The sequence below is a fragment of the Pantherophis guttatus genome, chromosome 2 (genome assembly GCF_059756535.1).
Source record: "Pantherophis guttatus breed Tessera chromosome 2, ASM5975653v1, whole genome shotgun sequence".
Classification (NCBI taxonomy): domain Eukaryota; kingdom Metazoa; phylum Chordata; class Lepidosauria; order Squamata; family Colubridae; genus Pantherophis; species Pantherophis guttatus.
The window spans coordinates 244,583,548-244,596,997 of NC_142064.1; the positions used below are offsets into that span (position 1 = coordinate 244,583,548).

Genomic DNA, 13,450 nt, shown 5'->3' on the forward strand with positions numbered 1-13,450 from the left:
GATCCGCTTCAAGGTGCTGGTACTTACCTATAAAGCCCTACATGGCATGGGCCCGGGGTACCTGCAGGACCACCTTCTGCCTGCTTCCCACCACCCTGTGCGCTCACATAGGAGTGCCCTCCAGGTGCCATTGGCCAGACAACGTTGGCTGGTGGCGCCCAGGATGAGGGCGTTCTCTGTGGGTGCACCGACCCTCTGGAATGGGTTACCCACGGGTCTTCGGACGGCCCCCGACCTCCGCTCTTTCCGCCGTGACCTGAAGACATGGCTTTTCCAACAAATTTGCTGATCTGATGGGTGATTTTTAATTGGGAGATTTTAATTGATTATTTTAGTAGCTATTTTTATTGTTTTCATTGTTTTAATTTCTGTGAGCCACCCCGAGTCCTTTGGGAGAAGGGCGGCATATAAGTATAAGAAATAAGTAAATAAATAAATAATTATTTCTAAGGATTTTTCAAAAGAGTCAAAGAGATTTTTCACAGAGTTTTCACAGTTATTCATTTGTAACTTGGAGTAGATCATCTTTTCCCAACCTGACATTCTTCAGATGTGTTGGAATTCAGCTCCCATAATTCCCTGACTACCATGTCAGACCAGAACTGGATGAACCAATAGCAACTTTCCATTATCCAACTTTCTATTATCTCTGACCAGTATTGATCAATTAATCTAGTAATTGCAAAACTCACATCACTGAAATCTTTACCCGATATAGTACATTATATGCAAAAAGAAAACAAACGACATAGTCTTATTACAATACCCTTTACAACCTGTCAGAGAAAAACCATGACATTCCAAAATCGCTTTGAAGTATACATTAGGCTTCCTTTTTAAAGGAATTAAAAAGTATACAACAATAATTAAACCTTCCCATCAGTGGAATTCAGCTCACATTCACACAAAAAAATCATTGTATGTAGACTTATTTTAAGCCATTGATAATAAAAGAATGAACAAACTGTGAAAGGATAAAACATGCATTTAATTCCTAAATAAAAACGAGACCCAAATCTGTTTATACCCAAGTAGAATAATCCTAAGTATGTTCTTAGCATTGAGCTAAAACTGACAAAAGTCCAAAAATATTTACAATATTAAACAGCTATAATTCTGCTCACCCCAAATAAAGCTACTTCATTTGGTTATATAAAAAGATGTTTGCTAATTCATTTTTTAAAAAAAGCTGGGATCTGATGACCTACCTATGTGGCAGTATCCTGGCAAATAGAATTATGTATCCAAGAGCTTGCTTTTCCTAAACCAAAAAGCTATTTGTGTCAAAATCCATATATATATTGAGCTGGAAGAACTGGCAGTGAATTAAACACGTTTTTCTTCTAAGTATAAACACACAAGATTATACTGCCCATTTACCTCTAGTAGACATTGCTGAACATTTAAGATGAAGATTTTGAACTTCAGTAGAAAAGGCAAATGGAATTAAAGACTCATTCAGGACAAGATACTGGAGTCAGAAAAGACAAATTCTATATGACATCTAGAGGTTTCCTTTGTGAAACCATCAAGAGGGTTTCATCCAAAGAAAGAAAAGTTAAACTCCATACAAACTAATTAAACAATTACTATACAGAAACAGGACAATAAACCACAAAAGGCTTAAACCATAGGAAGAAATCATAGGGCTGTGAAGAGCAACTGATTTTAATTGTACCCAAAACTAGGATCAATTGTTAAGCAAATTCAGATGGTTGCATCTATGATCAAACCAAGGCATGAATGAATGAGACAAGGCCTTTCTTACCTGGGATGGGAATAATGGGGACGGTTTCGTTTGGTACCACCCGAGGAGAACTGCTGTCTTCTACATAGAAATGAGCTGTCTGGAAACATTTTCTGCAAATGGAAGAGAAATAGCATCACCACCTTTAGGGTTTCGGGGTACTTTTGTACAGGTCAAACATTTCAACAGGCCAGTTGAGCAAGTCCACTTCAGACTCTGCCTTCTCCCCAATGCCGATGGTTGTTGTTGGCTATTTAAAGAAAAAGTTATGATGCCAGGAACCTCCAATGGGAAAGAACTGTTCATTAATTTAGGAGCACAGTATCTTATCTATTATGAAATTATTAAAATAGGTTGTCCAAAAAGTTTAGCAGCAGTGAGGTTGGGGTTTGTTCAGATTGTACTTAAAATAAACTTCCAAGCTCTGCAATAGCTCCTCAAAAGGGAATTTTAAGAGGGACAACCACAACCCTATGGGAAATATTCCAATTTAACATCAAGGAAAGAGCATCTATAATCTACACCTGGGATCTTCCTTCCTTCAGAAAGTTGCAAACTTTCCAAAACCTAACACAACTTTGCCTCATCTCTCTCCCGGTGCCCGTCTTCTTCTTCTTCTTCTTCTATGCCGTACTTTCTCTGAAAACAAGACCCAAAACCATGCCCAGAAAATCCAAATCCGCAAGAGTCCCTAACCCTGAAAAACGATTCGGAAGGCAACGCCGATGGCCGCCCCCCAGCACACGCCCCCCCAAGGAACCCAAACCTGAATGAACGAATGGAGTCCATCTGCCCAAGGCTTTTCGGTGCAGTCTTTTACCTGTACTTAATGCAAAGCAGGGAGCATAAGCTGGTCATCATGGAGAAGGCACTGAGAAGGAGAGCATCCAGCGTTCCACTGAGCCTCTGCATGGTGAAGCTCAGCAAGACACGGTTTTCCAGCAGCAGCGTCACTGCTTGGTGCTGCCTTAATGAGCTGCTTGCAGCTGGAAGTGAATATTTAATGAGCCTTGCTCAGCATGAGCTGCTCTTGTGACGGGGAGAAAAGAGGGCTACTCTCAGCTGTTAGGAGCTCTTTGCCAAATCCTAGATAGAGCAGAGATCCCCTTTTCCTGGCCAGCTTGAAAACAAACAAACAAACAAACAAACAAAAAATGACTTCTGCACTTCTGGGCAAAAAGCTTACAACATTGCCTGGGTTTAAGTTTTCCTGAAAAGCACAGGGCTTGCTTTTTGCTGGCAAAATGTTTGCAAAAGCATTCTCTTGCCGGCTGGCTCAGTTTCTGGAATTAGGGCCAAGCAGAACAGCCCACTACCAACCCATCCACTCTGCTGACATGTTCAAAGCAATTTCTATAGCCATTGTTTGCAGCCAGAGTTACATAGTAGAGCACTTTGAAAAGAAAAAAAGGGGGGGAAACAACAACAACAACAACACCCTGCAACACAACTCGGCAGCAAATTTCAAAGGCCAAGGGAAATACTTAGAAGAGTTTGTGTGAGTTTGAATTGCGCTGACATCAAAACTTAAGGCTGTCAGATCAAAATGTGGGCATTGTGGAATTCTGGTAGCATCGTTTGGTTAACTTGAGCCCCTCTCTCACGCCATGTCTTTACTTGGCTGACTGCCCCCCATCTTCAGCTCTGAGTCAAGTGCAGGCATCTCCTGTACAGCTTTGCCCATGTGAAGAAAAAGTGCATATGAAGAGCTGCGGGGACTGGAGCCTTAATATCCAAAGTTAATTTTGAAAAAGGAAGAGAATGCAGTCTTTTTTCATTCCTTGCTCCTAAAGCCATGCACTATGATTTAAGCAAGAAAAAGGTTTTCCAAAGCTACTTTCATCTCCAATTAATTTTATGGTGATAACGGAATTAAAGTGCGTTACTAAACAAATTAAGGACTAGTTATTGTGGTCAGCTGAACTTCAATTTTTTTTAAAAAAAAACTTGTTTATATATCAAATTTGAAAACTACCCACCCATCTCCGTCATAGGGCAACTCTGGGCAGTGTACAATGAAAACATGAAAAGCATACAATCACATCCAAATGACTTATTATTTATATTTTAAGCCATTGAAACAGCCAATTATGCCATTAAAACAAGAATAAAATAATTAAAATTGAAAGCTAAAAAAGAGAGGGAGGGCTTTCAAGGCACTAACCAATCTCACAACTGCATGCTCCTTATCCATCAGGTAGGTAGGTCTCTCTCTCTCTCTCTCTCTCTCTCTCTCTCTCTCTCTCTCTCTCTCTCTCTCCTATCCTATCCTATCCTATCCTATCCTATCCTATCTTATCATCTTATCTTATCTTATCTATCCTATCTATCTATTATCTCTCTCTCTCTCTCTCATATATATATATATATATATATATATATATATATATATATATATATATAAAAAATCTCTCTCACTCTCTCTAACCTATCCTATCTTATCTTATCTATCCTATCTTATCTATCTATCTATCTATCTATCTATCTATCTATCTATCTATCTCTATCTATATATCATCTTTCTCTAACCTATCCTATCTTATCTTATTTTATCTATCCTATCTATCTATCTATCTATCTATCTATGTATCTATCTATCTATCTATCTATCTCTATATATCATCTCTCTCGCTCTCTCTCTCTCTCTCTCTCTCTCTCTCTCTCTCTCTCTCTCTCTCTATATATATATATATATATAATCTCTCTCACTCTCTCTAACCTATCCTATCTTATCTTATCTTATCTATCCTATCTTATCTATCTATCTATCTATCTATCTATCTATCTATCTATCTATCTCTATCTATATATCATCTTTCTCTAACCTATCCTACCTTATCTTATTTTATCTATCCTATCTATCTATCTATCTATCTATCTATCTATCTATCTATCTATCTATCTATCTCTATCTATATATCATCTCTCTCGCTCTCTCTAACCTATCCTATCCTATCCTATCCTATCCTATCCTATCCTATCCTATCCTATCTTATCTATCCTATCTTATCTATCCTATCTTATCTATCTATCTATCTATCTATCTATCTATCTATCTATCTATCTATCTATCTCTATCTATATATCATCTTTCTCTAACCTATCCTCTTATTTTATCTATCCTATCTTATCTATCTATCTATCTATCTATCTATCTATCTATCTATCTATCTATCTATCTCTATATATCATCTCTCTCTCTCTAACTTATCCTATCTTATCTTATGTTATCTTATCTATCCTATCTATCTATCTATCTATCTATCTATCTATCTATCTATCTATCTATCTATCTATCATCTCTCTCTAACCTATCCTATCTTATCTTATCTTATCTATCCTATCCTATCTATCTATCTATCTATCTATCTATCTATCTATCTATCTATCTATCTATCTCCTTCTTTCTTTCACACACACACACACACACACACACAGACACAGACACAGACACACACACACACACTATATATATATATCAACTCTCTCCCCCCCCCCACCTTCCTCCCTATCTCCTAGCCAGCTTTCAATGAGTTTTGGATAGCACAGTTATATGTGGTATGTCTGTCATAACAACACTCTTGTAATAAAGATTGGGTAGAAATGACTATGTCACCCGTTTTGAAAGATGGCTGTGTATGGAGTGAAATCCAGGTTTCCCAGGTTAACAATTGATGCTCTATTCATTACAGCACACAGACTTCCAGGACTATCATAATAGGGACATCTGGCAATTCCAATTGCTGTGCACTTATGGCACTAGATAAATAATGAAAGCAACTGCCACCACCTCTTCTGAGCTGCTGAATCAATATGCAGCCACTGGAGGGTTTTACTCAAACCAAACCATTGCTTCCATTTTTTGGCAAATATATTTTCTGGTTGTGTAACCTATAGAACCAAACCTTCTTATAAAAATGAGTTTCTCTTTCTTGAACAGCTTGACTGCTCTTTTTTCTCCCTCCTGCCGAAAGAAGTACTTGGCTCCTATTTGGTCTGCCTTTATTTTAGACTGAACACCCTGGGGGCGCAAAGGGGCATAAATCAGTCACAGTAAAGGAAAGGTTATGAATATGGATCAGGCAGAAGGCGCCGGTGTTTCATGCATTCTGGAGTTTCTCTTCTGAGTGAAGAAAATCCATAGAGGATAGCTTTAAGTATTATTATTTTTTTCTTCCAGTGGAGAGAGAGAAAAGGAAAAAGAGAGCCCAGCACACAGTTCCCTTTCCTAAAGTATTCTGTGTAAAAATAATTATGTTTACCAAACAGAAGGCAACTCTGTATGGATTTACACTGAACAAGGATAAATATAATTTAATAAACAGAAGGTACATTAGAGCAGCCTGGGTTAGTTCTCTGCTCTCAGAAAACCATCCTACATTCTAATCCAGTGCAATATGCTACAACTAATTTTGATTGTGGGTTTACAGGAAGATAGGATTCTGATATATATATATATATATATATATATATATATATATATATATATATATATATATATATATATATAATAATAATAATAAGAAAAGCAAAGTTTATCTGCCACTGAGGTAGTAAATGGCTCTTAACATTGGATGTCTTGGAGAACAAAGGGCGTGAGAGAATACCTGCACGTTTGAGAGAGCAACTTTGATTTTATGTTGGTATAAAATATTAAAACATTCCTATCATTATTAGATATTCTTTTCATTAGAATTGATATCCAGATGATCTCTAGGGCCAATGGGCTGTTTGCAAGAGATCCTGGAATGGCTACAAGGATTCGGTTTTTAGCTTCGATCGGTAGCTTTAACCAAGGTGCTCACACGGTATATTTAGTAAAAACCTAATTGCTCTAATTGCTTCAGGCCATCAATTCTCAGCAGGCACCCAGCAATGCCCAGCAGATCTGGAGCTAACAGTGGTTAGTGTTCCATGTACATAATTTGCTGTGTAAGTCTAAATAACATTTTATACACTTACTTTGCCTAAGGTTGCAAACGATGGTTCACAGTTTCTTCACTACAGTTATTAAAATGGTAGATAAAGATAAAAGATAGGGAAGACCATAGAAATACAAGAAGCTGCTGGGCACTGAATCAGAATTTTGGCTGAGGATTGTCAATTCTGACTGAGGGCGCAATGCTGGGTAAAAATCTTCCCCACCCCTGCTTGGAGATGTACAGAACTGATTCTGGGCCCCAAGAATAATGGGTAAAGAGCAGTGGTGGGTTTCAAATTTTTTTTACTACCGGTTCTGTAAGTGTGGCTTGGTGGGCGGGGCATGGCTTGGTGGGCGTGGCAGGGGAAGGATACTGTAAAATCTCCATTCCCACCCCATTCTGGGGGAAGGATACTGCAAAATCCCAATTTCCTCCTGATCAGCTGGGACTTAGGAGGCAGAGAATAGATGGGGGCAGGGCCAGTCAGAATTTTTACTACCGGTTCTCCGAACTACTCAAAATTTCCGCTACCGGTTCTTCAGAACTGGTCAGAACCTGCTGAAACCCACCTCTGGTAAAGAGCCTGAGCTCTGTGGATTTCTAGCCACGGTATGGCAAATGACTGCTATTATATACTGCTGGAAAAATGTTTCGGAAATAATTTTTTTAATGGTGAATAATAACTATAACATTTGAATTCTCTGGTTGCACAGCTAGGGCTTAGTCTATATGGGGAGAAAAAAACCCCCAAGTTTAGGGTTGCAATGTGCAATGTATTTGAATGCCTCTCTGCATTATATTTCTGTTGCTTTAAACAAAGGCAGCTTCCTCTCTGTTGGCAGATCGTTATGCCCATTCTACACACCTACGCAACTGGTTATGGCACAAATATCTTCCTAACGTTCTGGAGAATGGAGCTTTATCACAAAATCAAAGGAATAATCAGGTTGTCAAACAGATCTGGTCTGTAATAACAAAGACTGGGGGGAAAATGGTTTTGCATCAAACATATAGTTTCTGAGTTACTATTGCCAAAAACTATAAGGAAGAACATTCTACCCTGGAGTTTCAAAGTACAGAACCTTATGTATCAGCTACTATTTATGTCAAATATCAAGCTGCCAGGTGAAACTTCATTGATATTCATTGATGTAGAGCCAAGAAAGAGAAGCAGGAAGAAACGATGCATATCTAGCTATCCACATCAGTGTAAGCAACATTATGAAAAGGGACAAAAAGGAGTAAGAGTAAAGTAATAAAGGCGGGATAAAAATCTAAAAACTAACTAACTGGTCAAATAAATTAAGGATATAAAATATGAAAGACAAGAGGAAATTTATACACCAACACCATTCACTATGTCTGTCCATTCTTTTCTATCTTCAAAAGGACATACATTAATGTATACACTATATTGAAAGATACGTTCATTTGCCGCATGTATAATACACTATCTTTTGGATTTGTTATATAAGACTGCATCAATTCAATATTCGTAAAATAAATCTAGTTTTACATATTTAGAGAAACTAATTTGCAATGACTTTGCCGGTTTCAAATGCGGCTGCATTATGGAGCATTCGTACATTTCAGATTCTACGTTCTTGTATTATATATTGAATTTATTTAATCTTCTTAAAAAGCTGTTTTGAGAGTAATTTGAAAAGCAGCAACCAATTTTTTATCGCCAAGAATACCAGATTATGGAAGCCTTGTTACAAAGTTACACAACTGAAGAAACATTTTTTGGATTTTATAATTACAGTGGCATTCTACATTTCCAGAATAATTCATAAAGCCCACATATTTTCTATGAATCATTGAGAACTCTGTTGTCTTTGAAAGAAAACAGTGTGTTCCCTGAAGCAGACCCATCATTCTCTTTCCACCACCATCCCTATCTCCATATGCTTATTTCTGGCTGACTTTCCTCAGGGAATAGTAACTTTGGGAGATCTCAGACATCAGGCAGGGTTACACTGCGCACAGAAGCAAAAGAATATACTCATATATGTACATGCCAACAGGACATCACTTTGAGATTTAAACCCCTTGAACAGGGATGAGAGGGATGAACACAAAACAGAGTCATTGCCTAGAAGAAAATTGATTTTAAAAAATTGTCAGGTAATTGCTCAGGAACGGTTGATGGATCTACAATTCTTTAAAAGTCAAGAAGCATGCTTCTTTAGTCAGCATAGTTAAAAATTCTTTTTAGAAAGATGACAAGCTCTTGCTTGTTTTGCATGTCATTGAACTTCAGCTTTGGTATTCAAATGTTTTTAAGTCAGCTACATTAAGGAATCATTCCTAAATATAAGATCTCCTTCACACATTTGGAAAATCAGAATGGTGATTCATCTGCACATCTGTTTTTTAATTACATACTTTGTTCTGCAAAACTGTGTGTGAGTGTGCTTTGGTATCACGTGATTGAGGACCTCAATAATTGTGTCTTGCATTTTTCTGTTGATATTATGCAGTCAAGAATCATTTTTCTTTTCCCCTGGAAAAAACAGCAAAGATTGGAGGTAATGTTGCATTTAGTTTTCTGCCTCCCTCAAACTAGTAGCTATTGGCTTCAATGCCAAACAGGCTGGCCTCATTTGAGGGAAAAGAGATGGAATTTGTACCTGAATTTAACCTTGCAATGTCCGAAACAAATGAATCCACTAGGTACAGTGAGGGTTTTTTCAAATTCCCTATCATTTGAAATGCTGTAGCCTGAGCACTGTATAACGCAGATCAAAAGGGCGGATTTAATATCTTTGAAAGCTGTGAAGCAATATCTCTTGTCTCTGAAGTAGTTGAAGATTGTTGAAGAGATTTATCAAAATAATTGAAGAGCTTTCTGTTTCGGAATTTTCTGGAAAATTTAGTCCCAGCATAGTCTTGAGAGTTAAAGAAATCTTGAGATTCATACAGAAGAGGTTGGAATTCCTTTGCAAAGAAAGAAGACAGCTTTGGGATTTACAGGACCTGCTTTCTTGTCCTTGAGTTCCTACAGTTGTACAAAAAAATTGGTAGTCTGAAAAGTATCAGTGATGCTTTTTGTGTTCTGATTTTATTGAGGGCATCAAAAATCGTATCTAGAAAAACTGCATTCCAAAGGAAGGAAATATATACAAGAAGTTAAAGGGGTGGACAATCTAGTGGTTAAAACACCAAGTTAGAAGTCAGGAAACTGCAAGTTCTAGTCCTGCCTTAACCATGAAAGCTGGCTGGGTGACTTTGAGCCAGTCACTCTTTCTCAGCCCAACTCACCCTACAGGGTTGTTGTTATGGAAAAAATAGGAGGAAGGAGTAATAGAGATGTTTGTCATTTTGAGTTATTTATAAAAATAAATAATGAGCCAAGGTGGCACAGTGGTTAGAGTGCAGTATTGCAGCTACTTCAGCTGACTGCTAGTTCAGCAGATCAGCGGATCAAATCTCATCGGCTCAAGGTAGTGAGCCTGTAGTACAGTGGATTAAAGCACTGTTATTAACCACTGCTGCTTGCAATTACTGCAAGTTCAAATCTCACCAGGCTCAAGGTTGACTCAGCCTTCCATCCTTTCTAAGGTAGGTGAAATGAGGACCCAGATTGTGGAGGCAATAAGCTGACTTTGTATAAATATACAAAAGTATGAAGGCTATTGCTTAATGCATTGTAAGCCGCCCTGAGTCTCCGGAGAAGGGCGGCATATAAATTAAAAGAAAAAAAAAAAAAAAAAAAAGGTTGACTCAGCCTTCCATCCTTCCGAGGTGGGTAAAATGAGGACCCAGATTGTTGGGGGCAATATGCTACTTAGTATACTGTCTTTGGTATAAGCCGTCCAGAGTCCTCGGAGAGTGGGCAGCATAGAAATACGAATAATAAAATAAATAATAAATAAATAAATGCAGGATAAAAATAAAATAATAAAAATAAGTAGGAGGCAAAAGATGTAATAGCCCAGTTATTTTCAGGTGGACAATCCAAGTGCCTCTGTGCAAAAAAACCATTTCTGTGATGTTGTGTGGAGCTTAAATTTAGAAACCAAGAGAAACGTGAGAGAGAAAACTAAGCCAGTAGCATTCTTTAAAGTCACACAATTAAAGATATCAAGGTGGAGTTACAGCAAAAAGAATAAGTGAGGAGTTAGTGGTCCTTGGAACTCAGATACAGGAAGACAAAGAACAGTGTCTCTCTCTCTCTTCTCTCCTGTTTATCTATTTAAATCTTGAAATTAATTGCCTGCAGTGCAGCACTTCATTATCGTATATGCTGATGATGACATAATACATACTTGTCCCCTCCTGTCTAGTAAACAACCTTGCAGTTAAAAAATTTGCTCTTCTTCAGTTCTATCAAAGCTGGCAGCAGATCTTCAGGAAACTTCCTCCACCAAAAAGCATGAATGATGTGTATCAACTACAATCCAGCATCAAGCAAAAATGTTAATTTGAGGCGAGAAATGGATGATGGATGATGCCTAAAAATGACACTTGCTTACCACTGAAAAGCATTTGATAGGATTTATAGGTCACTGATTTTTATGAGCAAATCGTGTGGGTTCTCGTAATTATGAAGCCAGCAGAGAGAAAACTCCCATGAACAAATAATCTGCTGAAAAGGAATGCCTGGGTGACAGTAGGCTCATTTGGGACAGAATCTGTCTTTCCCATTCATACAGGATAGAATGGGGCAAAAAAGTAATTCTCTAGACAACTTCTGCTTCAAGGATTCCATTTAAAGTTTCCCAAGATGGCGAACGATCCAGCGAATAGTAGAGCAGGAAAGCGGCTTTAGCTGTGAATGATTTCTTAGAATGAAGAACTATAAAGTACATATAAACTCTTTCGAATCAAATCCTTGCATTGTGCATTCTTGCTCTGAACGAGGTAACTAACTGTCCAACCTCTTATTTTGATTCCTTTCCTATAGATGTGCTTCTGTTACATTGATTCCTTTCCTATAGATGTGCTCCTGTTACATTGGGAAGAAGGGCAGAGATTATAGAGTGATCTATTAACAACTGCTTTTGATAAGAAGGCACGCAGTCTCCTATGTACTCAGACCTCTGGCCCACAATTGTGGATACCGACTGATGGAAGCATTTCATGATTTTAGTCAAGATCTTTTCTTCTTAGTAGTGCTGGGAAGTGAACCTGAGGCTTTTGCATACAATCCAAAGTGTTATAGCTCTATTGGACTATCTCCCCATACATTGCTCACTGCACCAGAATTAATTGTAAGTAAACAAGCAAAAGATCTGAGATCTGCTTATAGAGAATACTTATACAGGTAATCCTTGATTTACAACCACAATTTGGACCAGAATTTCCATTGTTAGGTGAATCTTGCAACCTTTTTTTGCCATGGTTGTTAAGTGAAACACTACAGTTATAAAGTGAATCAGAGTTGTTGAGCGAATCTGGCTTCTTCTATAAATTTGCTTTTTTGGAAGCAGGCTGGGAAGGTTATAAATGGCAATCACATGATCCATCGTAACATGCGATGCAATGCAAGGCACCTGGACTTCGATCACGCGTCCGAAGGGATGTTGCAATGATTGTAACTGCATGGACCAATTCTAAGTCATTCTTTTTCCACTGCTGTCATAAATTTGAACAGTCACTAAATGGATGTTTGTAAGACAAGGGCTACCAGTAAAGCTAATTCTGCAGGCATTTTTACTTATGCCTCTGAACTTCTAATAAATACATTTTTATTTTCCCTATGTATTCTCCCTATGCAAAATTACATTATTTCAGTCAACTGAATTGTTAGGAAAAGTATATTTTATGCCTTTATTCAAATCAAATGATGTATGTTTCCACCCCACATTTTTATATTATGAAACACATTGAACCCACTATTTTTTTCCCCGAAGAATAAAAAATAGCCATTTCTGAAATTAGTAGGAAAATTCCTCATGGAAAAGAAAGTTTAGGAAAAGATGGATGGGGACATGTTGGGGATTCTAACTGCACAGAAAATGCTCACCATTTGGAGAAATGTTATTCAACATTTCTAATGAGATTCAACATTTAAACTGACATAAAATCTTTCCCAAACGTGTACTATTCTTTTATTATTGCTTATGTTATCTTCCTTTATTCTCATAATACTAGAAATTATGAAATTGGCAAAAATTTCTGAACAGGATGTATAATACTGAATCAGCTTCTGGAATGCAGCACAATCAGTGTAAGAGCCTTAAATTAATAGGTACATTCAGAGAAGAATGAATATCAGGGTCTGTTTAACAGCTCAGAGGAGCCCCATGTTCCAAGTCAGTACAGTATATCTTTGATTTGACAGTTGTAGCCAAGATGGCTTATTACTCAGTGTTCTCTATAATATTCCAAGCTTTCTAGCAGGAATTCCCAGAATTGTAATTCCAACACATTTGAAAAAAAAGAAGAAAAAAGAACAAGTTGGAAAAGAGAGCTATCACCACAATATCACAAAATTCATACTGGTCTATTGAAATCAGCTTCACCTTCAGGTTTTTCTATGAAAGGTATTGGCCAGGGAGTTAACAATTTATATTAATTGAAGATGAGAATATGCTGCATACATATTCCTATCCAAATGTATTAAATTGATATCAAAGAATTTAATTTTAAAATTCAGTCTAAAACAAATAAATGGTTTTCCATAATTGAAATGTTCTAAAAACCTGGACTTTTAGGGCTAAGCAGGAATTTTTGTAGGCCAAGCAGGAGAGAAATCCTCTATTACAAAAACCAAAAGAATGCCCCCATACGTTTACATGGACTGCATCTGAACATTGGTGGTGATGGGTTAAGA

At 37.5% G+C, this 13,450-nt stretch overlaps 1 protein-coding gene across 4 annotated transcripts in view; it reads right to left on the reverse strand.

Moving 5' to 3' along the window:
• PTPRG (protein tyrosine phosphatase receptor type G) overlaps nucleotides 1-13,450 on the reverse strand; it is a 725,247-nt gene that overhangs the window by 43,902 nt on the left and 667,895 nt on the right. For all 4 annotated transcript variants that reach the window (XM_034408792.3, XM_087883749.1, XM_034408794.3 and 1 more), the window contains exon 14: nucleotides 1,769-1,860. In XM_034408792.3, the coding sequence (XP_034264683.2) occupies nucleotides 1,769-1,860 (92 nt within the window). The remainder of the gene's footprint in view (nucleotides 1-1,768; nucleotides 1,861-13,450) is intronic.